A 23,051-nucleotide genomic window follows, 5' to 3' on the forward strand; every position below is an offset into this window, starting at 1 on the left:
TGCTGGGGGGGGGGGGCCCGCCCCCCTCCCCGGTTGGGGGGGGGGGGCATCCGATGCCCATTTGAAGAACCACGGTCATGTGGAGATACAGCACAGCTGGGCCCTGGCTACTCTTGGGTGCCGTGGTGTGCGTGGTGGATGAGAGGTGGCTGTGGAGAGCCTAACACAGTCGGCACCCACGGCCACCCACGAAGCGTCCAGCTGACAGTGGCTGCTGGTCTTGCTTGAGGCTACGAATGTGGCAGAGGCAAGGTGAGGGTAGGGGTGGGGAGTGGGGCTAGCCAGGCTGACTTGTCTAGGACCTTCCCTCAGCTGTGCCCCCAAGTTCCAAACACACAGAACTACAGAGTCCTGGGTCCTGAGAAGGGGTTGGTTTAGACTGGCTAATAAAAGCACAAGTCTGAAAACCAGCAAGCTCTCTCTGTGTTATGGGGTGAGATGCTGAGGTCCCCCGAGGGCAAGGGGCTGACCAAGGTCCACAGAGAGCCAGCACCGGAGCCAGAGGTGTGCCCTAGGTCCCAGGCACTCAGCTGCCCTTCCTGGGGCTAGGTGTCATCTGGGAGGCTTTGGAGTCAGACACACCCAGGTTCTAATCCCAGTTCTGCCACAAGCCCCTGAAACTCTGGGTTACTGAGCCTGAGCTGTGGTTTCCTCGCATGGAAATAACACCCAGCACCGCAGCTACGTGCTTGTCATAACACTTGAAATAACGCACACACCCGGCACAGCGCCAGCGTTCGGCACGTTGTTGCCTGAATCAGTGCGTGCGTGCTGTCTGGCCCACCGCGCTCTGGCAAGGCTGGCAGGTGTCCTGGCGTCAGGGAGTGGCTCAGCTCTTCCCTGTCCCTCCTCACACAGGTGATTGTCTGGGGAGACTATGGCCGCATGGACCACAAGTGCTTCATGGGCATGGCCCAGATCATGCTGGACGAGCTGGACCTGAGCGCCGCTGTCACCGGCTGGTACAAACTCTTCCCCACCTCCTCCGTGGCAGACTCCACGCTTGGATCCCTCACCCGGCGCCTGTCCCAGTCCTCCCTGGAGAGTGCCACCAGCCCTTCGTGCTCCTAAGGACATCAGGCAGAGAGAGCGGTGGTTAGGGTGCCTGTTGGCCCCTCCCCTGTACATAGTCTTCGTGTCTTTCCGGACCCCGTCCCCGCTGCATGCCTGCTGGCTCCTGGGCTGTCCCAGCTGGCAGTGGGGTGTGTGCGTGTATGTGTGCGTGTCTGTGTCTGTGTGTGACCATGTTGTATCTGTTCCCTTGTCTGGTATGGTCAGTCCTGGTGACTACACGCCTGAAACCCATGTCTCTATCTCGCTGAAAAGAAACCCAAAGGAGTGTTGTGTGTTCACGGCTCACCCAGAGGAGTCTCCAGGGGTGGCAGTGGGGATGCGGCCGTGGGCCATCCTGCCTGGGCCCGAGCTCAGGGCAGAGCCTAGGGGCTCCCCACCTGTGCCTCCTCTCGGTGGTCCTCCGCTGAGTTTCCGTCTCGTCTCAGTCACACCCTTCACCTGTCCCAGCACTGCTGCTCTTTCTTGAGGAATGTAGCACCCCCGCAGCTGGCCCCCGAGGCCCCACCACCCACCTCCACTCCCCTGCCGAGCAGCCCTGGCCGCTCTTCGCTCTTCCCACCAAACGCATTCTGCTCATCAGCCTGGGCCCAGCCCTGGAGGCAGGAGCTGCCTTCTCTGGGACTGGGACCCCTCCTTCCTACAAGCGAAGCACAGGAGGGCTCAGCTCCCAGGGCGGGCAGCCAGCCCCCATCAAGGGTGCCCGGAGCCTCCCAGCGCGGGTCACCTCCTCTCTCTCCATAAGCTTCCTCACACCAACAGTGAAGGAGCTCTCCCCTGGGCCCGGGGTCGGCCTCAGAGGGCTTGCCCCCTGCCAGAACAGCCAGCCTCCCCGGGCCCTCCAGGCTCGTCCCTGGTGGGACAGAACTCAGTATGGAGGTGCTGGGGCAGGGGATTAGCTGCATGAAGCTGCTCATCTGGGGCTCTATTTTTTGCTCATTTCCAAACCAGGGTCCCTGCCTGGGAGCTCGGAGCCACATGGGCTCCAGCCTCCTGACTCCTGGCTCCTGGCTCCAGGGGCGGCCCAGCTCTAGACTCTAGTCGATAGTCACCAGCCCTGCACAAGCAATACTCACCCCTGCCTCCCTGCACTCCGCCACCGCCCTCCCGATCAGCCCGCTCCCGGCACCTCACCTGTCTCCGCTTCCTGCCCCACCCTCATCTGGCTGGAGCGTCTCACAGCCACTCAGGCCATGCAGACTGGGCAGCTGGCCCTGTCGGCGGGACCGTGCCTGGACTGCACCTGGGAGATGTCTGCGAGGAACCCTGAAGTCTGACTCGGGGTGCCCAAATCTGACCTGCGACCTCAGTTCTAGGTTGACAGTGAGGCTGCCCAGGAGGTAGACAGGGCTGCCGTTGGGTACGTGTCAGGTGGGAGAGAAGAGGGCATTTTCTGGCAGGGATCTGTACTGGGCTGAGGCCAGAATCTTTGGCAACTAGGGGAAGAAGCCAGGACCCCACTGGTCCTGCCTACAGGCAGAAAGTGGGTAAGGACAGGAAGGTGACTGAAGCCCCTGGTCCTGTCGTTTCGGAGAGGACCCCGTGGGCACGGACAGACTGGGCCGGGTGCTCTCTAGGCAGAGGTGGCTTGGGAGAGCACGCACTTCTGCTCCTAAAATGGGACAGAGGGCTCTGTACTCTCTGACCCTAGTGGGGAGACAGGGAAGAAACTTGCTTGCAAAAGGGTATTTTTACCTCCTGATGGCGGTATGCTCGTCCCAGGGTGGTGTACCTGTGGGGCGCTGGGTTGTGGGTGACCCAGGTTTGCTGATGGAGCACCAAGGCGTGACCTCAGAGCATGCAGCCACCCCGGGGAGGGGGGGGCTCAACGCCCTCCTCCTAGGGCTCCAGGATGATAGAGGGAGGCAGGGGGCTGTTGGCTGAAAGGGGCTGCAGTGCCCTTTGCCTCTCGGGGAGGGTCTAGTCAGAGGGGCCTGATGTGCCGGTAATGGGATGACCCGCCTGCAACGCCAGGAGACGAGCCACCCCACTATCCCACCTCTCTAATGGAAGGGGATCCCCCCCCCCAAATTGACCTTGGGGAATTATTTAACGCTGCAAACACGTTACCAAACCCCACTGGATCTTCCCCCGTGAGGATTAAGTTGTGAGGTTGACAAGTCTGTGTGATGGAGACGGGCTGGATCTGAAGGCGTTTCTCAGCCTCCTGGGAGCAGGGCTTACCTGAGAGGCCGCTCAGAGCTAGCCTGACCCAGAAGATGAGTGTACGGTGTGAGTCCTGACCACCGCTGGGGTGAGAGGAAAGGTGGGGGAGGAAGGAACGGGATCCCTCCCGAGTCCTCCCTCCCCTGGGCCAACTCACTGCCTGGCTCAGTGTCCTGGCTCCAAATGCCCCAGCCCAGGTGGAACCCAGCAGCGGTGGTCACAGGACGGGGCTCTGTCATCCTATCTCCCCTTGGTCAGGCGGGTTCTCGGGGAATGTGGCAGAGACGGGAGTGGCCCTGCAGTGATGCTGGGCTGTGGGCAGAGAGTGACGGATGACTCAGAGCATCTGTCTTCACAGGCATGCTCCATCCGTCTGCCCCACTTCTCAGACGCCTTCCCTACAGGGAAGTCCGCAAAGGGCCTTTGGTATGAGCAGGCTCCAGGAAATGGGGCCAGATCTTGGTTTGATGAGGGGGATTTAATCCTTCAGGGATGAACTATCTTTGAAACCACACTGCCCCTCCAGCCCCTTCTCCCACAGTTCCGCTAGGAAAGGAACACTTAGAAGACGGCCGTGTCCGGCAAGTCCAGGCAAGGCTGGTGTTTCCTGGGGCTGAGCCAGAACCCAGGCGCTCCGGAGAGGGGGCACCCACACAGCCCATCGCCTGTGGATTTGCTGCCAGTTAGAGTCTGAGGGGGAGCCTGTCCTCCCAGGGCTGTGACACCCACCCAGGACGCATGCCGGAGCTCTTTACTGCCAGCTTGAGGACAGCAGAAGCCTCCACTTTTAAAGACAATAGAACTCTCCAAGGGGACCTCCTTGGAAATGAAATGTAGCACAATCTCAGACTGCGTTATCTGCCGGGACCCCTGACATGCACCTGGGGTCCTTCCTCCATGCCCTGCTGCCCAGGAGATGCTGCACCCTGTCCCCCTGGGGTTCTAGAGCTCCCGATACCTCACAGTCCCCATCCTCCTTGGCCCAGAAAGCAGCAGAGCTTTAGAAAGGCTGCTCTCCCACGTTTCCCCAATCGCTCCCACACTGTGCAAACTCCGTGCAAGCAACTGCTGCCTTTGCTCGATACTGTCCGAGCTGCTCTCCACCGGGGTGGAGAGGGCTGGCACACCGTTCAGGGCCAGGAGGTTGTCCAGCAGTACTTCCGCAGTGGCTGCAGGGAGATGGAGAAGAGGCCTGCTTCCCTGCCTCCTCCTCCCTTTCTCTTCCTCTCCTCGGTTTTCTTCCATACCCTGATGCTGCCTCCTCCGCTGGACTGTCTTTCGCTGGGTGACCGGGGAGGAGGAGAACCTACAGACTTGTGCCCTGCCTACTCCTCAAGTCTGCTTTTCACTCAGGTCAGAGGTGAATGAGGCAAGTCAGAACAGTGGTGACTAGAGCAGGGGAGCCCTGCACAGGGGTGAGGCCTGGTGGGGCTGGACTGGCCTGGCCTGGCGGGAAAGGGTTCATTTTGAAAGAGTGCCTCTCAGAGCAATGTCAGTGACGCCAAAGAGAGCGACTTGGCCTCCAGGGGCACCGCCCTGCTGGGTGAGCTGCACACACGTGGCTCCGGTGTTGGCGTGCCCAGTGGTGGAGCCTTGTTCTCTGACAAAGGGCTTAATCTTTCCATGTAGCAAAGCAACTCCCCCTTCTTCCCCTCAACCCTGAGCTTGGGCTTTTGTGGGCCCAGCATGGCTGTGCCTGTGAGGGAAGCCACATTGGTGAGAGAAATTGGCATTCTCTCAGGGGCCTAGGCTGGCCAGGGCAGGTGCTCACTGAAAGGCATGTGTGCTGCTGCTTTGCAGAACCTTCCAAGGCTCTGGCTGTAAACGTGGCCAGGAAGCACAGGGTCTTGGGCCTCCCCAGGAGTTCACAGATGCCAGGAAGGGTCCCTGTGCCTGGGTTCCAGACAGCTCTGCTAACAGAGATGGGGCTGGGAATCGCAGGGACAATGGAGCACTGCCCCCTCAGCCAGTGACCCAGATAGGGGCCGCCGGCTATAGGAATCACAGGCTGGGTTCCACACAGGTTTGTCAGAAACTGACCTCGTGCAAGACTCCTCTCCTTCTCTGGATCTCGGTTTCCTCGTCTGTGAAATTAGAGCGTTCCTTGGTTGCTCCATAGTCCCCTCCAGGCTTTCCAAATCTTTGATCTGGAGCGGATGAGGAGTGCTAGCCTGGTGTACTCGGCACCCGGTTCCTCCAGACCTTGGTGCCCAAGCTGGGCGCAGGTCCTAATCTGGTCCACGCTCAGATGCTGCTTCTGACTAGAACTCTGGGAATCCTAACGGACTCTGCTTTCCCCTCATGGCTTTTACTCTCGTGTTGTGAGGAGGAATGATCGAGGCTTGTCTCCACGGGACAGTTTCCAAGGTGCTGATGTGCTGGCATGCCCTCCGCTGCATCGTGTGGGTCAGTGTCCCCAACAGCAGATGAGGCTGGGTCAGTCCCTTCTGCGTCCAGATGGCCTCACGGGAAAGCTGGAGATCTGTGGATTCTAAAGGAGATGCTCTGTGACCGGGGGAGGGAACTGACTTTCCTTGCAAGTATTTTGCTTCTTCAAACCACTCTTCCCTCCCAAATGCTGTTCCCAGACACCATCTCAGAAGGCAGAGTGGCTGCTTCCTTAGGGAAGGTGGGCCTGGTAGTTCTGTCAACCCCCTCAGCACGCCAGCTCCCAGCAGGCAGGAACCCCCGTTTCTAGAACTTCCCTGTGCACCCTACGAAGAGCTCGCTGACAGGGACTGACAAGCACACCGTTAGAGAAGCCTCCAGAGCGCCTTTTCTATCTGCTCTGCACATGCTCCATGTGCCGCGTCTTTCCCACACTCGGTTCCTGAGTGGCGGGGGGACAGCTGGGAGGGGCTGCTGGCTGTCGCGTACAAGTTCTTGCCAATTTCCTTGAGGAGAAACTTCTTCACCTGGCTTCTGCATGTACAGTATTTGGGCAGCAAAAAAAGATTAAAGTCAGTTTGAAAACGGTCTCATGGGTTTCTTTCTGAAGATGGTTCTTATTCTAGGAGAGAGGAAACAGGGTTCCAGGTGACTATAAAGAGAAGAAGCAGGATGCCCTGACCGAGAGGCAGGAGAGAACAGCACCTCTCAGAAAGGAATGAGGGTCAGCAGGTGGCGTGGTGGTTAAGGTGCTGATCTCCCACATGGCTGACTGCGGTTCGAGTCCTGGATTTAGCAGCTTGCTTTCTCACTTTCCCTTTCTCTTTCTCTGGTCAAATTAAATAATAGCAAATAAAATTCAAAAATAATTCTTTTTTAAAAAGGAAAAAGGAATGAAAGTTGTGACCTGGTTTTTGACCTTTCCATTCCTGTTTGGGCAAATCTGTTGCACAGCAATACCCTGAACCTGGAACTGGCTGATCTAAGCAACTTCCTGGCTCTGGCTCCCACGGTTAGAGACCCTCCAGGCCTTTCCCCACAGGCTCCACAAGAGATGCCCTAAGAGGAGAAGAGATGGAGCTAGGGCCTGCTTTCGACCACTGTTGTTTCTCTGCGAGCTCCTGATTCCAGCAGCTCTGCCTGGGCACGTGGCTGGGTCAGTGCTGGTATTTCAGTTGCACCAGACACAGGCAGAAAACCGCCACTGAGGCTGGTGCTGCGACCTACAGCCTCCACCGACCCCAGAAGCACCCCGTGCCCTCCCTGCCCCATGGAGGGGTGGAAGTCGCTTCGGGGCAGTGCCAATGTCCTCCCAGGGCTGGGTTTGGATAAAGAAAAATACAGCATTGTCACAATGTGTTTGCTAGGGGAAAGGCTGACAGCCTGCATCCCAAGAGCCCTCCGGTGTGACTCCTGCTGCCATGGCCCTGACCCTTGGCCTTGCAGTTCCCATGGGTACCTCGAGAAAACCTGAGACCAACATCTGAGCTCTCGGGCTCCCCAGGATCCTGACTTTTTCTGCTGTTCTCTCCCTGGGATCACATGTGCTCTCAGGAGTCTAAGATTTCTAAACTTCTACCCAGCAAAATTCTCTAAGGCTCCCAGGAAGAAAAAGAAATAAAGAAAAAGGTGTAAAGATTGAAAGAGAGGAGATAAAAGTCATCTATAAGTAATTTTATAACAACCTAATTTTTTTTAACAGAGCGCATTTGTGCTCACCAGAGACAGCAGAGAGAAAGAGGGAGAAACGCCCTTCAATGGGCCGTGTGCAGGCCACAATCCCTTCTCCTCCATTTCTTTGGGCTCGTGTGCACACATGCCTAGAATGTTTTTCAAGCTGCCCGGGGTCAGGATTTAAAGCATGGTCAGTCGTGTAGCATTCAGCTCCCTAACAACTAGGCTACAAGGCCAGCCCCAACCTAATTTGTATTAAATTACCTGGCCATGTGCTCACCAGGGACAGAGAGAGAAGGGCGGGGGAGAAAGCATCTTCCAATGGGATGTGGTCACACTGCATTCCCTTCTCCATTCCACCATTCTGCCAAAATTTGGGGTACAAGTTAACTTTTGTAAACATTTATTTATTTACTTGTCATTTTCATGCCACTGAGTCTGGGACTTGAACCATGACCGGCCATGTGGGAATCCAGCACATGCCACCTGCTAGCCCTGACAAGCTAACTTTTTAAAAATAGTATCAATGATTAGAACTAATAAGAGCATTCAGCAAAGTTGCTGGTGATAAGATCACTCTACAAAAACAATTGCCTTTCTCTGTAACAACCATATCAGTCCACTACTGCATTGCTAACAAAGATACCGGAGACTGAGTAATTTAAGAGTAGAGATTTGGTCAGCTCATGGCTGGTGGCCCAAGGTCCACAGGCTAACTTCTGGTGAGGCAGAGGGCAAGGTCCTGAGCAAAAGGCTGCCCGTGAGTTTCTGCCTGTTCCGGTTTCCTTTCCCCTCATAGAAACCCACCAGAACTTTCCCTCATAGAGGGGGATCAGAGGGGCCCCACCCTAGGATACCATGAAGGGCTAAGTTTTCACTTACGACATTTACGGTACAACCAAGTCACTGCACGTGAATTCTGGGACAACCAAACTATGACCCCACTAGAGCAAATACACATGAGATGCTACCTACCATTGCAATAAAAATCATTAGGTCTCTAGGGACTACTTAGATCTCCATGAAGAAACCTCTCAAACTTTGATGATAAAAGAGTTGTTACGAAGACATGGAGGCATTCCCTGCTCTTGGATGAGACAGTTTAATATAAAGATAGTAACTCACCCCAAGTTAATCTATAAATTCTATGTAAACGTAATCAAAATTTCATTTGGTAGTTCAAGAACCTTACTCTACAATTTATATTCAGTAACACAAGTCCACCAGCTTCTATTTAAAGAAGAAAAGAGAGCATCCAAAGATTGGAGCATATGTATCTGGAAATTAATATATGACAAAGGAGAGCACTTTAGAGCACTGGGAGAAACCAGACTAGTTAAATATGTATTAGGACACCTCTTTTACCATCTGGGCAGAAAAACGTATCCCTACCCAAACCAAAATGCAAAGATAAGCTTCAAATCATTTACTAGACCCAAAATTGAAAGGTAAAATGGAAATTTAATAAAGGAACAAGTAAATATTTTTATGCACTAAGGACAGGAAAACTTTTTTTTTTTTTATTGCCCTAAGGACAGGAAAACTTTTTTTTTTTGAGAGTTTTTTGCTATAGGGCTCTGTCACTTTGCCAGAAAGACAGAGAGAGACAGAGAGATAGAAAGCGAGAAATCACCCCCCAGGGGGGATGGCCATGCTGCAATCCCTTCTCCTCCATTCTCCTCTCAGGATCTTGGGCACGCATGCACACGTGCCCCACAGGAGTTTAAGCCGCCGGGTCCGGGACTTGAACCACGGTCGACTACATGGGAGTCCAGTGACATAGCCATTACACTAACTGCTGGTCCCAGGACAGGAAAACTTTTAATACTAATACACAAATTAAAGCAATAATAAACGTCGCTTTATACTGATAATAGGTAAAAATGAGAAAGCTGGGTAATGCCACAAGAGGGCAAACGGAGACATGAGAACCTCAGCATCTACTGTGGAGAATGTAAATGGATGCAGCCGATATCTTTTATTTTATTTTATGTAGATTTTTGCCATAGGGCCTGTGTGCTGCCCCAGAGAGACAAGCAAAGGGAACATGAGAAATCAACCCCTGGGGGGGGATGGCCATGCAACCATCCCTTCTTCTTCATTCTCTTTTCAGGAGTTTTGGGCACATATGCACAGGAGCCTGGTGTATTTTTCAAGTTGCTGGGTCTGGGACTTGAACCATGGAGTCTGCCAAGTGGGGTCCAGTGCTATAACCACCATGCTACCTGGTGACCCTGGCGCAGCTATTTTTGAGAGCAACCTGACACTGGTCCGATTACATGCAGACCCTGCCATCAGTAAACTTGTGTATAGGCCCACTGAAGGGGCACGCACGAGCACGTTCTCTGAAGCATTCCTTGTGGTAGCAGTGTGGTAGGCAGAAGGGCGGCCCTCTGAGATGCCTATGTTCTAATCCCAAACCCGTGTGTGTCCATTTACATGGTAAAAAGGACTTTGCAAATGTGATTAAGTTAAGGACTTGGAGATTATCTGGGATAGTTATCTGGGCCTAGAATAATCACATGAGCTTTTTTTTTTTTTAATGAGCTTTTAAAATTAAAAACCTTTTCTGGTTGGTGTGGTCAGGAGATGGGGCTGCAGAAGAGTGGTCAGAAAACTGTGGTATGAATGACTTTGGAGAGGGCTGAAGCAGGTGAGGGCATGAGCCAAGGAGCACGGGCAGCCTCTAGAAGCTGGAAGAGACAAGGAAATAGTCTCCTGTTTCCTCCATAAAAAACTTTTTTTTCTCTCTTTTTTTTTCTTTTTTTCCCCCCCGAGAGATTTTTTGCTATAGGGCACATGAGTTCACCAGAGAAACAGAGAGACAGAAAGCGAGAAATCACCCCCCAGGGGGAATGGCCACGCCACAATCCCTTTCTCCCATTCTCAGGATTTGGGGCAGGCACACACAGGCACCCAGTGTGAGTTTCAAGCTGCGAGGTCCAGGACTCAAACTACAGTTGACCACGTGGGAATCCAGTACCTTAACCACTACACCACTTGCTGGCCTCCTATAAAGAACTTTCATGATTCAATCATAAATAGACAAATAACCCAATTTAAAAATAGGCAAAGGAGGGGCAGCAGGTGGCATGGTGGTTAAGGTGCTGGACTCCCACATGGTTGACCACGGTTTAAGTCCTGGACCCAACAACCTGAAACTCAAGCTGGGCACATGTGTATGTACGCCTAAAATCCTGAGAGGAGAATGAAGGAGAAGGGGCTGCAGTATGTCTAATCTATGAAACTAGTCCTGTGGAAATGTAAGCGATGCAGTCACAGTGAAAACAAGTTAGCAGTTCTTCCAAAGGTTAAACATCAGTTACCATAAGGCCCAGCAATTCTGCTCCTAAGTATAACTTTTACATGAATATTCCTAGCAGAATTATTCAATTTAACCACATATAGCCAAACCACCCCAGGGGATGGGGGTGGGGGTGGGTTTTCACTTTCTGTGTCTCTGGAGCACACATGCCCTATAGCAAAAATCTCTCTCTCAAAAAAAAAAAAAAAAAAAAAGGCAAAGGATCTGAAATCAACATTCTCCACAGGTCAGTGAGCACATAATAGATGATTATTATTAGCTACCTGGGAAGCCATCACTGAGTCCCAGACCAGTGGCTTGAAATTCATGCCAGGCATGTGTGCACATGTGCCCAAAATCCCAGGAGAAGAAATAGGAGAAGGTACTGTGGCATGGCCATACCCCTGGGGGGGTGATTTGTTACTTTCCCTCTCACTATCTGTCTCTTTCCTACCCAGGTGAGTACACACGCCCTACAGCCACAATCTTTAAAAAAAATAAAAAAAGGACAGGAAACAAACAGTGGCACAGCAGTAACACACGACACTCTAAGACAATTCCACATGGGAAAGGTCCTAGTTTAAACCTGAAAACCTCCCTGAATACACACTTGCCCATGGTCCAGGGCTGGCTGAAGGCTGGGAGTGGATTGTGGCACTGGGTCCCTGTTGAGGAACTCTTTCTCTTTCTCTCTCTGACTCTATTGCTCTTGAAAGAAACAAACTTTTTTAAAAAATAAATAAATAAAGGAATAGAGAACAAGTGGTAGTGAGTCTCTATTGCTCATGAAAGAAACAAACTTTTTTTTAAAAAAATAAAGGAATAGAGAACAAGTGGTAGTGAGGGTGTAGAGAAACTAGACCTGTAGAAAGGTAGAAGATGCAGCCACTGTGAAAACAAGTTAGCAGTTCTTCCAAAGGTTCGACATCAGTTACCATAAGACCCAGCACTTCTGCTCCTAAGTATACAAAGAAAGATAACTGAAAACATGTCCACACAAAACTTGCACATGAATGTTCCTAGCAGAATTATTGAATATAGTCAAATAGCAGAAACAAGCCAAATGTGCATCAACTGATGACCAGGTACATACAATGTGTGGTACGTCCATGCAATGTGCTATTACTGAGCAACAAGAAATGGAAGAAGTACTGGCACGACACATGCTACAACATGACTGGCCTTGAACCTGCTAAGTGAAAAAAATCAACAAAACTACATATTGTACTGTTCCATTTATATGAAATGTCCACAAAAGGCAAGTCTATAGAGAAAAAACAGATTAGTAATTACTAGGGCTGAGCCATCAATTTTGTACTTCAAGGAATACTAAAAAACATTCAGATAAGGGAAAATGATACAGAATGAAAAGTCAGTCCCATAAAAAAAGAATGAAGGGCACCAGAAATACATGAAAATATAAAATATGAAATACTTCTGTTTACTTATTTAAAAAAACTGTTTATAGCAACTGTCCCCAACTTTCCTGGTACCAGAGACCGGCCTCCTGGAAGACAGTCCCTCCATGGACAGGGCTGGGGTGAGGAGAGGTTGGTCTCAGAATGATCCATGCACACCACACCCATGGTGCACCCGGTTTCTACCACTCTGTCTTTCTAGCGAGCACACGCGCCCCATAGCAAAAACCTCTCCAAAAAAAGAAATTGACATGCTGATGCTAAAATTTATTTGGAAATGCAAATTTTTATATCTTTCTTATGATATAAAAAAGACAAAAAACATTTCATAAAAATTAAAATGTTGTCTCTTTTTGAAAGGCTATGAAGACTCCTAACAAGATGACAACTTAGTAATAAGATGACTCAGACAAAAACAGGCAAACGATGTGAACAGACGTGTCACAAAAGAAAGTATACAGGGGCCAGCAGGTGGCATGGTGGTTAAGGTGCTGGACTCCCACATGGCCAACCATGGTGTAAGTTCTGGACATGGCGGCTTGCCTTCTCACTTTCTCTCACTCTCTCTCTCTCTGGTGAGCACACATGCCCTGTAGCAAATTAAAAAACAATGATGATGATAAAATAAAATTAAATAATTCTTTTTTTTTCCAAAAAAGAAGATAAACTATTAATGAATGTGAAAAGATATTCCTCATCATTAGTCATCAGGAACTGCATATCCACTAGAATGTCTAAAATTAATGACCGACACTATTGAGTGTTGTTGGAGATATGGAGCAGCAATTCTGATGGGAATATAAAGGTACGATAATTTTGGAAAACAGGTTGGCAAGTCCCTTCTCTTTCAATCGCTAGAAGTCCTACATGCTTGCCAGGGAGAGAGAAAAAGAAAGCAAACACCCCCAATGGGGTGTTGTCCTGCCACGATCCTTTGATCCTTTTTCTTCCATTTTTCCATCCTGTCAGGGGTTTCAGTACACACTTCCATGTGTACCCAGTGTGGTTTTTAAGCCCCCTGGGCCAGGATTTGACCCCACAATTGACCATGTGGGAGCTGGCTCCCATGCACAGGTGCTTTAACTTTACACTACAGGTCAGCCCTGAAAATTCCTTATAAAAGTAAAATATACTTATCGTGGGAATCAATAATTCCACTCCTAGATGTTTATTAGAAAATGAACACATATGTCCACCCAAAGACAAGAACGTTCGTGGAAGCTTCATTTATATTGGCTCAAAGTTGAAAACAACACAAGTACCTAATGTACCCATTAGTGTTCAATGATAATAACAGAAACCATACAGTAATTTGAATAAGGAATTTAATTTATAATTTGACCAGAAAGAGAGAGAGAAAGGAAAGTAAGAAAGCAAGCCACCAGGTCTGGGATGTGAACCACAGTCAACCATTTGGGAGTTCAGTGCCTTAACCACTATGCTAGTTCCCAAACAAGGAAATTTTAATATAAAAAATAATTAATTCTAGCGGGGGAAGGTGTAATAAGTACTCTAAGAATACCCTGAGGGTGGGGCCAGCAGGTAGCATGGTGGTTAAGGGTGCTGGACTCCCACATAGCCAACCATGGTTTGAGTCCTGAACCCGATGGCTTGCTTTCTCACTTTCTCTCTTTCTCTCTGTCCCTCTCTGGTCAAAAGAAAATAAATAAATAAAGTTAAATAAAATAATTTTTAAAAAAGAAAGCTTAAAAAAAAAAGAATACCCTGAGGAAAATACCAAAGGAAGGAAAATACTTGAAGGGGTTCCTCTCCTCAAAGCTGAGATTCAAATCTTGTTGGAAACAAGGTAACAATGATGTAAAGAAATGTGTGGGGTTGCCCAGGCCAGGCTTGGAACAGAGCCTCCCGCAAGCAGGGAAAACAGGCGAGTCAAGGCTAGCAGGTGTGTGCAGGAGGTTTGAGAATTAGGAACCTTCTCGCAGGCAGAGTGGTGGGAGGCCCGGGAAGCATGTCTTCCATATCTGAAGGGCCACTGGAGACAACCCCCCAAAGAGCTGGAGGGCCAAAACATGCCATTGGTCATGGAGGGTTTCCCTGTATCAGAACCTTGCTCACCAGCAGAGAAGTGCGAGGCCTGAGGGTTCATATTGGGAGGTTTGCAGCAAGGCAGGCAATGGGCTAGTTCTGGGGCTCTGAGCTCACAGGCATTAAAGTGCTGGCGAGGGACCAGCAGTTGGCACAATGGCTGTGTCGCTGGACTCCCACGAAGTCGACCACGGTTCAAGTCCCAGACCTGGTGGCTTAAACTCATGACGGGCGTGTGTGTGTGCGTGCCCAAGATTCCGAGAGGAGAATGGAGAAGAAGGGATTGCAGCGTGGCCATCCCCTCTCCCAGGTGATTTCTCGCTTTCTGTCTGTCTCTCTCTGTCTTTCTGGTGAGTGCACATGCCCTACAGCAAAAACCTCTCCAAAAAAAAAAGTGCTGGCGACACGCAGCTGGGACAGGAGGCCCGTAGAGGTCCTGTAGTAGAGCAGTAGGAGAAAAACCAAGAAACAAGAGCCAAGAGAAATGTCTTCCTCCTCCAGTGTCTCTCCAGCGCCACCTACCGACAAAGTTCAGCACTGTTCTCACTGTAAAGGGAAATGCCTTAGGGGTTATTATGGTGTGGATAACGGTTTGCCCCTCAACGGTTCATAGTATTGGAATTAGTTTTGAGTGGGTACTAATTGGTTATCTCTTAAAAGTTCATGTGTTGGAGGCAGGGAGAAAACCACAGGGATACAGACCACACTCTGCTCTGCTTAAAGTCCTGTCCTTTACTTTTTTTTTTTATTTTATTTTTTTTTTTGAGGGGTTTTTGCTATAGGGCGCATGTGTTTGCCAGAAAGACAGAGAGACAGAAAGCAAGAAATCAACCCCCAGGGGGCACAGCCACGCCACAATCTCTTCTCCTCCATTCTCCTCTCTGGATCCTGGGCACGCACACACACACGCTCAGCCTGAGTTTAAGCCACTGAGTCCGGGACTCGAACCGTGATTGACTACATGGGAGTCCAGCGACATAGCCATTATGCTAACTGCTGGTCCCTCTTTTACTGTTTTGTGACACCTTTGGACTCCCTAGTCACCAGAACTGCATGGAGTCCATGATCCAGAGAGCAAGAATGAGAACAGGGAAGCTTGGGGCTCTGAAGAAAGAAGCACAAAGCATTAATTAGGGGGACCATGCACAGACGAGGCTGCAGCGTGTCCTGGCCGTGGGACAGCAAGACAAGATGTTCCAAGCCGCTCCCCAGAGACAGAGATGGAAGGAGAAAGCACTCCGCAATAAGCTGGTGATTTATTTGTGCTGTAGTCAATATTTTCTGAAGAAAACTATTGAACCGAGTGAAGAATGAACTCTCCATGGGATACCCATTATCCCAAACATGGCGTAAAATCTAAGATCCTCGTCTGGTACTGAGGAAAACCTTAGGAAACAGACACAGCAACCCAGAGAGAGAGACAGAGACAGAGAGAGAACCTTCTACGTATTGTTTTTATTCCTATTTTGTTCATTACCCTGTTTTAAGAGTATTAACCACTGAGGATTAGGAGGTATAAAATATAATACAGCACCATGCTGTGCTTTGTCAGAGCTGTCTATCGATCTCCAGAATAAGGCTGCAGCTTATACCAACTTTCTGAATGAGAAAGAGAAATTTTCATTCAGTAGTCTCATGTTTCTGAAATACTGACATAATTATGCTTCATATATAAATAAATCTTTGAATGTACAAGTAAATGATCATATTAATGACTATATAATTTTGCTGTGTGGTTTGCATCAAAATAAAACATATATTAAGAACGTCAATAGCCAGCAGGTGGAGTGGTGGTTAGGGCACTGGACTCCCACATGGCTGACCACGGTTTGCATCCCGGATCTGGCAGCTTGCTTTCTCACTTTCCCTCTCTCTCTCTCTCACTGTATCCCTCTCTGGTCTGATTAAAAATAAATACATAAGGGAACCAGCAGTTAGCGTAATGGCGATGTCGCTGGACTCCCACGTAGTCGACCGCGGTTCGCGTCCCGGACCCAGTGGCTTAAAACTCATGCCAGGCGCGTGTGCGTGCGTGCCCAAGATCCCGAGAGGAGAATGGAGGAGAAGGGATTGCGGCGTGACCATCCCCCCTGGGGGGTGATTTCTTGCTTTCTGTCTCTATGTCTCTCTCTGTCTGTCTGGCGAGCGCACGCGCCCTACAGTGAAAATCTCTCCAAAAAAAAAAAGAGAAAAAAAATACATAAAGTTAAATACAATATTAAAAAAAAAAAGAATATCAGTGAGTCGTATCACCCAGGGTTAGCGTCCTGATTAACTGAATGTGACCAGACACCTCTGAAATAGTTCTGTAATGTGTAAAGTTTTCTGCATTCTGATGCAACTAAAAATATAGTATTATGAATAGTTGATTTGATTACTGGTGCTTTTGCAGTCTTGAGGTGATAATGTTGAATCTCAATTCTTACTGGTCAAATACATGAACTGTGAGAAGATTTTTAAAAGTTTGTGGAAAATGAAATGTTTATTTCATTTACAAAAAAGGCAAAGTTCATGTGTTGGGACTTGGTTGTATTATAAAGCTGCTAAGTGAAACATTCTCTTTATGGGGCCTTCGGGTGTGACAGCCATTAGGGCGGGCTATGATTGAATTCCGGTGTGTACATAAGTGGGGAAATGAGGCAGGTGGCAGCCACATGGATACAGACCCGCTTCCTTTGCTCAAAGTTCTGCCTTCTGCTGTTTTGGGATGCCTTTGGACTCCCCAGGAACCACAAAGGAAAGTCAATAAACTTTTCTTTTTTTTAAAAGGAGGTTTTTGTCTTAGGGCACGTGTGCGCTGGCTGGAGAGATGGCAAGATAGTGAAAGTGAGAAATCAACCCCCAGGGGAGATGGCCACGCTGTAGTCCCTTCTCCTCCATTCTCCTCCCAGGATCTTGGGCACGCATGCACATGCGCCTGGCATGATTTTCAAGCCAGCAGGTCCAGGATTTGAATTACTGTCAGCCAAGTGGGAGTCCAGCGATGTAACTGCTATGCCATCTGCTGGCCCAACTTTTGATTTCTTTATAAATCATCCGGCATCAGGCATTCTTTGCAGTGCAATGCCGGACTAAGATAGGTGCTGTGCCACTATGGCAGAGCAGGTAAAAAGGATGGGCTTAGAGGCGAGAGGCGGCATTTCTGTAACTGTCACGTCTAGCGACAGGTGCGATGGAAAACAGTCTGTGGCATACGAGTATAATGAGCCAGTACTCAGCACTAAGGAAAATGAATTACTGATAACACTCAGCCGAACAGATGAACCACAGAAACAGCATGCCGAATGAAGGAAACCAAACCTCTTGAGATTTTGGGTATGCACACATATATGCCTGGCATGAGTTTCAAGCTGCTGGGTCCAAACCATGGTCAGCCAAACAGGAGTCCAACACCTTAACCACTCTGCCACCTGCTGGCCCCTAGAGAGAAATTTTCTTATTAGGGGACTAGAAGAGGAAAACATGCTTTAAAGTGAATAAATACATAAAGCAAGAGAGAATCCTGGCACTGGCGAGTGATAAAAGCAGACCAAATGGAGAACAGCTGGCTCAGTTTTCTGATCTTGAGGTTAAAAAATAAATAAACCTTTTATCATCCCGAGATTAGTGTAGGCTTTAGCCAAATGGACTTCAACTGATAAATATAATATGGAAGTAAAACTGAGAGATCCAAATCAAGTTGTTTGGATGGTATAAGAGGGCAGGGGAACGAATTATCCAGAGCATTCCATCATTGGCTAAAGCTATCTCGCATGTCCATGAAGACCTTTCTGTACAGGGTGGGTCATGGTGGTAACTGGATTCTTCGTGCAGGACAGTGTGTGCCCCTGGATGTCTCAGAGTGTTCTTAACTTAAAAGTTGAGATTGACAGAGACCATCATAAGTCAGAGTCCACTTGCAACTTTCCTTAAGCTTTACTTCCTACGCATCTGTAATGTAAAACAAATGAGCTCGGGACCTGCAGAGAGCACAGCAGTTACACTGCTGGACTCCCACACGGTCAGCTGTGGTTTGAGTCCCAGACTCAGTGGCTTCAAATTCACGCTGGGTGCATGTACGTGCGTGCCCAAGACCCTGGGAGGGAAATGGAGGAGAAGGGATTGTGGCATGGCCATCCCCCTGGGGGGTGATGTCTCATTTTCCCTCTTACTGCATCTTCCTCTAGTGAGCACACATACCCTCAGGTGAAAACCTCTAAAAAATAAATTTAAACAAATTTTAATAAAAATAAAGAAGCTCTTTGAGCTTATTTGATCTGTACAAGACATTTTAAATCCTTGTATTTGATGTAAGGAATGGGACTGGAGGCATACACTAAACTCAAACTGCAAGATAACCAAGACTTGGTGGTGAGAACCCAATCTTGGAAAAGAGGCCCATACCTGAGGGAGATGCCACTCCAGGTTGCAAGCCTGCTGGCCATCATCCAGTGTCCCCCACATCCACCAGGTCACTGAGAGTTCTGGGATAAGCCAGGTGCCCCACTGACAGGGACACAAGGCCCCCACGATGGCGTATGGGAGTCATCAGGCCTGGCGGGGCTGGTTGGAGCAGATGCCCTAGCAGGAGCAGGGAAGGCCTATCTGGGCCCCAGGCCCAGGCAGTAGGGGGAAGAAGCAGGGTGAGGAGGAGGGGCAGAGATAAAGGGAGGAGTGTGGGAGAAGAGGGGAGTAAGTCGGAAAGGGCAGCGAACTGTAGGAAGAGGGAGAGGAGGGATACAGGTGGTGGGAGAGCAGGGGGGCAGTTGAGGGCAGAGGTGACCCAGGCAGGGACGTGGGAAGGGGAGAAACCGGGAAGAGGGGGCAGATGGTCTGGGCATGTGGGAAGAGGACCAGGTTGGTCTGAGTGACCGGCGGCTGAGGCAGGCAGAGTGAAGAGCCAGAGAAGTCATAGGGACAAGAGGCAGGACAGGAGAAAGGGGGAGCGCCAAGGGTGGAACTGGAACAGGGGGAGAGACAGGACGAAGAGGAGGCTGAGCAGGAGCCAGGCAGGGCAGCTTCCTCTGCATGGCTCTCAGTAATAACGTGCATGGGTTCTACACTTTCTTTGCCCAATTCATTAACGATTCAGATTCTATTAAAAGAGTCTAAGATTCCAAGACATTTCAAGAATCCAAGACATTGTACAAGCCCTTTGAGATCCTTGAGTGTCACCGTCTCTATCTTATAATTTAAGAAACAAAGGCCCAGAGGGCTGTCCAAAGTCAGCCAATAGTTAGAGGGTTACCAGTTTGGATAGAACCCCATCCAGATCTCTGAAAAAAATCCCAAGATGACTAAACAAGCAGAAGGTCAAAAGTGTGGGCTCTCCAGGGCATGAAGGGTGCTCCTCTGACCAGGGTCCACCCCAGATAGAGTTGGAGATGTGGCCCTCTCCTGTCATCCCGTAAGGAGCCTTGATAGGCACTTCCATCCCTATCTATCCATTGCCAAAACTTGCCATGAGCTCTCATCACCCCACTCTTAGAAATCTTATGTGCCCAGAAAAGGGACTGAACAAGAAAACACTCATACTAACCCCCTCAGCAAGCAATAGTTGAGCTTGAATCCAGTCCCAGGGTTAGGGGGTCTAGGGAAGAAGGTTCTGGAGCAGGGGAAGGGGTCGAGAAGACTTTAGAGCTTCCTCTCTTCATTGTATTAGATGCTTTCCACTCCCACACCTTTCTCCTGGTTGTCTCATTAGAAGTTCACAGGGTCTGGCCAGCAGGTGGAATGGTGGTTGAGGTGCTGGGCTCCCACATGTCCGACCTCAGTTTGAGTCCCGGACCCCTGGCAGCTTTCTCCCTCTCTCTCTTACTGTCTCTCTCTGGCAAGCACACATGCCTGTAGTGAATTAAAATAATAAATACATAAAACTTAAGAAAAAATACATTAAAAGAAAAAATACATTAAAAAAAGAAATTCAGAGGGTGAGGATGCTACTCCATTTTAAAAAAGAAGAAAATATGTCCAGAAAGGGGTAAACACTTGCTCAGGGCCACACAGCCTTGGAGTAATACTAACAGGATTAGAATTTCTCACACCTGTTTCTGTGTTCTTTCCCTTAAACCAGAATATGGGATGGGAACATAAGGGGGCCTGAATGTAACGACAGCAATCCCAACCTAGAATACACACTGAGCCTGAGAATCTCATCTCCAGAGCCTCATCTTCCTGGTCCCATTGTCCCCTTGCTTCCCCACTCCAGTGCCTGCTCTGAGGCCCGCCAACAGCAGGACCTGTAGGTAGAGAGGCTGTTGACCAGCACGGGCAGGTCACACTTCTATACCAAACCCTGAAGTCTCAGGGGCTTACTACACTGCACTACTTAACATTTGTGATTTTAAAATAATAATAATAATAATAATAAATGGAATCAAATAAATATACAATTCTTAAAAACAAAACAAAACAAACAGGTATTGGAAAGGCAAGCTGGCTCCACAAAAGCGTGAGGGAGCAGAAGGCAGCAGCCAAGAGTGAGCGAGAGGGCCCCGTGCCACATCTTCCATGGAATCTGATGTCCAGTTGCTCACAGATGAATAAAGGCAATCACCTGAGTGACCTCACCGATAGCCTCAAAAATTCTTATTCTAATTCCAAAATTGTCTGAGTGGCATGTTCAGTACCGGCCAGACCCTGCCTAACTCACACGGATGACAGGCGGTTCCAGTCCACACAGCGGCGCACAGGAGGAACGAGCAAGCCGGCCTTGTCTAGGGTGGGCGAACAAATGAATGCTTCTCCAAATGAGTAAGTGGGATTCAAGGAACATTAACTAAACATATCTATCCAATTAGACCCTTAAAGACAATCTGTGGTTGAATTTAAGTCAACATGAATGAATAGTGAAGCAGTGGATTTCTTTCTTTCTTTCTTTTCCCCCTAATTGGCAAGATCGAATTGTATGTATCATGTAGCTCTGGATATTTTGATAGTGGGTGAATCATGATATTAAGGATTTTATGACTAGAAGGTTAACAACGTTGGGGAGGAAATGACTATTAGGCTTATATGAATTAATTTTTTTTTGAAGAGGTTTTTGCTATAGGGCACGTGCATTCGCCAGACAGACAGACAGAGACAGAGAGACAGAAAGTGAGAAATCACCCCCCAGCGGGGATGGCCACACCGCAATCCGTTCTCCTCCATTCTCCTCTCGGGATCTTGGGCATGCATGCACATGCGCCCAGAGTGAGTTTTAAGTCACTGGGTCTAGGGCGTGAATGGTGGCCGACTACATGGGAGTCCAGTGACATAGCCATTACACTAACTACTGATCCCTATATGAATTACTTTTGAGAGCAATTCACTTAACTGGAGCAACATGACTAAATTAAGCAAAGTTTGGCTCTGTATCCCAAATGTGTAATGTCCGCAATTGGGAGAGAGGGTGAATGAAAGGTAGGAGAGTTACCTGGTGCTGCTAAACCTGTGTTCTACGCACCAGCTTCCTCTACTTGTGCCATAAAAAACGAAACTTCTTTCCTTCTTTCTTTCTTTCTTTTTGGGAGGGGATAGGTTTTTGAGATAGGGTGTGTGTGCTCACTGGAAAGACAGACAAAGACAGAGAGATGGAAGGCAAAAAATCACCCACCGGGGGAGATGCCCATGTTGCAATCCCTTCTCCTCCATTCTCCTCTCGGGATCTTGGGCACACATGCACACGTGCCCAGCATGAGTTTAAGCTGCTGGGTTTGGGACATGAACGGCGGTCAACTATGTGGGAGTTCAGTGACATAGCCATTATGCCATCTGCTGGTCCCCCAAAATGAAACTTATTTCAAAGCTCATTTATTACTGTGTCCACTGAGAGTCTAAAAATAAGTCCCAGGCCTCCTTGATGTTCAGTGAAAGAACTCGGAATCAGAGTTTGGGATGGTGAAGGGACTAACTATAAGAAGCTTCATAAGGATATTGAGGAGCTATTCCCTTAGAGACTATTCAAGAACAGGACAGCCTTGGTCCGAGACACATTGCTCATTTCCAGTTCTGAAGATTAGTACACAAGCAAAGGGCAGATAAGAAGAAATAGATTGAAGGGTGATGGTCTCCATCACTTGAGGGTGACATTAAAAAAAAAGAAAAACTTATTTATCTTTTTTTTGGTTGTGATTTTTCAAGCCACCAAGTACAGGACTCAAACCACAGTTGGCCATGTGGAAATCCAGCACCATAACCACCCTGCCACTTGCTGGCCCTAAGGGTGAGATTTGTAAGATTCAGAGAACAGGGGGTAGTCAGAGAAGAGAGGTAAATCCTTAGGGAAGTCTAACAGCTATTCTAGAACTCAGGCATTAATTTTTGACAAGGTTTAATGATGTACACAAGACTTCAAAAATGACAAAAGTAATGATTTCCTATTTAAGAAGAAATTTTAAGTTGGGGGGGAAGGCTTGATAAAGAAATTGTTTGAGCTGTCTCTGGGTGAATTGCCAACTAAGTTTTGGTGTTTCAGACAGCCAGGGTGAGCTGGAGGAGTCAGAGGAGAACGGCACACCTAATCCTCTAGGGCTTACTGTGATGTGATATAATAAATACATATTGATCTCTGCTCCTGCTTCCTGAGACAGAGCTGCTAACATCCTTGTAGGTAGGGCACTAGGATAAATCTTTCGTTCTAGGATTTGGCCTTTAATCTGGGTTCCTGATACAGAACTCTTAAGATCTTTGTAATTTATTAGATTACAAGAGCATATGACACAGAACTCCTAAATCTTTTAGGGTTTCCTGGGCGATAGGAGCATCTTTTGTTCTACTGAGATGACCCTTGAGTTCTTCTGGGGAAAAAAAAAAGCAGGAGTGACAGCCCTGCTCTGGACAATGGCTCAGTCTTTTTGGTCTCTTTGCCTCCCCCCAGCCTGTTTCATATTAAACTCTATTGTACATCTCTGAAAAATAACAAGCCCACCTTCTGGTTTCCAGGCAGAAGTTGGGAGTGGGAGCTTTGATTCTACTACTTCATTCATTCCTATGGTTCCATGTCAAGTACAGGGACTTATCTA

The 23,051-nt window shown here is 48.8% G+C and overlaps 2 protein-coding genes across 2 annotated transcripts in view; one reads left to right on the top strand and one right to left on the bottom strand.

Moving 5' to 3' along the window:
* The window catches only part of RIMS3 (regulating synaptic membrane exocytosis 3), a 52,211-nt gene extending 45,998 nt beyond the window's left edge, over positions 1-6,213 (top strand). The window contains exon 8 of the mRNA XM_006164928.2: positions 859-6,213. Within this exon, the coding sequence (XP_006164990.1) occupies positions 859-1,071 (213 nt within the window). The 3' untranslated portion in view covers positions 1,072-6,213. The remainder of the gene's footprint in view (positions 1-858) is intronic.
* ZNF684 (zinc finger protein 684) overlaps positions 6,177-23,051 on the bottom strand; it is a 50,993-nt gene continuing 34,118 nt past the window's right edge. Inside the window, exon 6 of the transcript XR_001369520.2 lies at positions 6,177-6,247. The gene's annotated coding sequence lies outside the window, so the exon portion shown is untranslated. The remainder of the gene's footprint in view (positions 6,248-23,051) is intronic.

Source organism: Tupaia chinensis, unplaced genomic scaffold (assembly GCF_000334495.1).
Source record: "Tupaia chinensis unplaced genomic scaffold, TupChi_1.0 Scaffold143758_1, whole genome shotgun sequence".
Classification (NCBI taxonomy): Eukaryota; Metazoa; Chordata; class Mammalia; order Scandentia; family Tupaiidae; genus Tupaia; species Tupaia belangeri.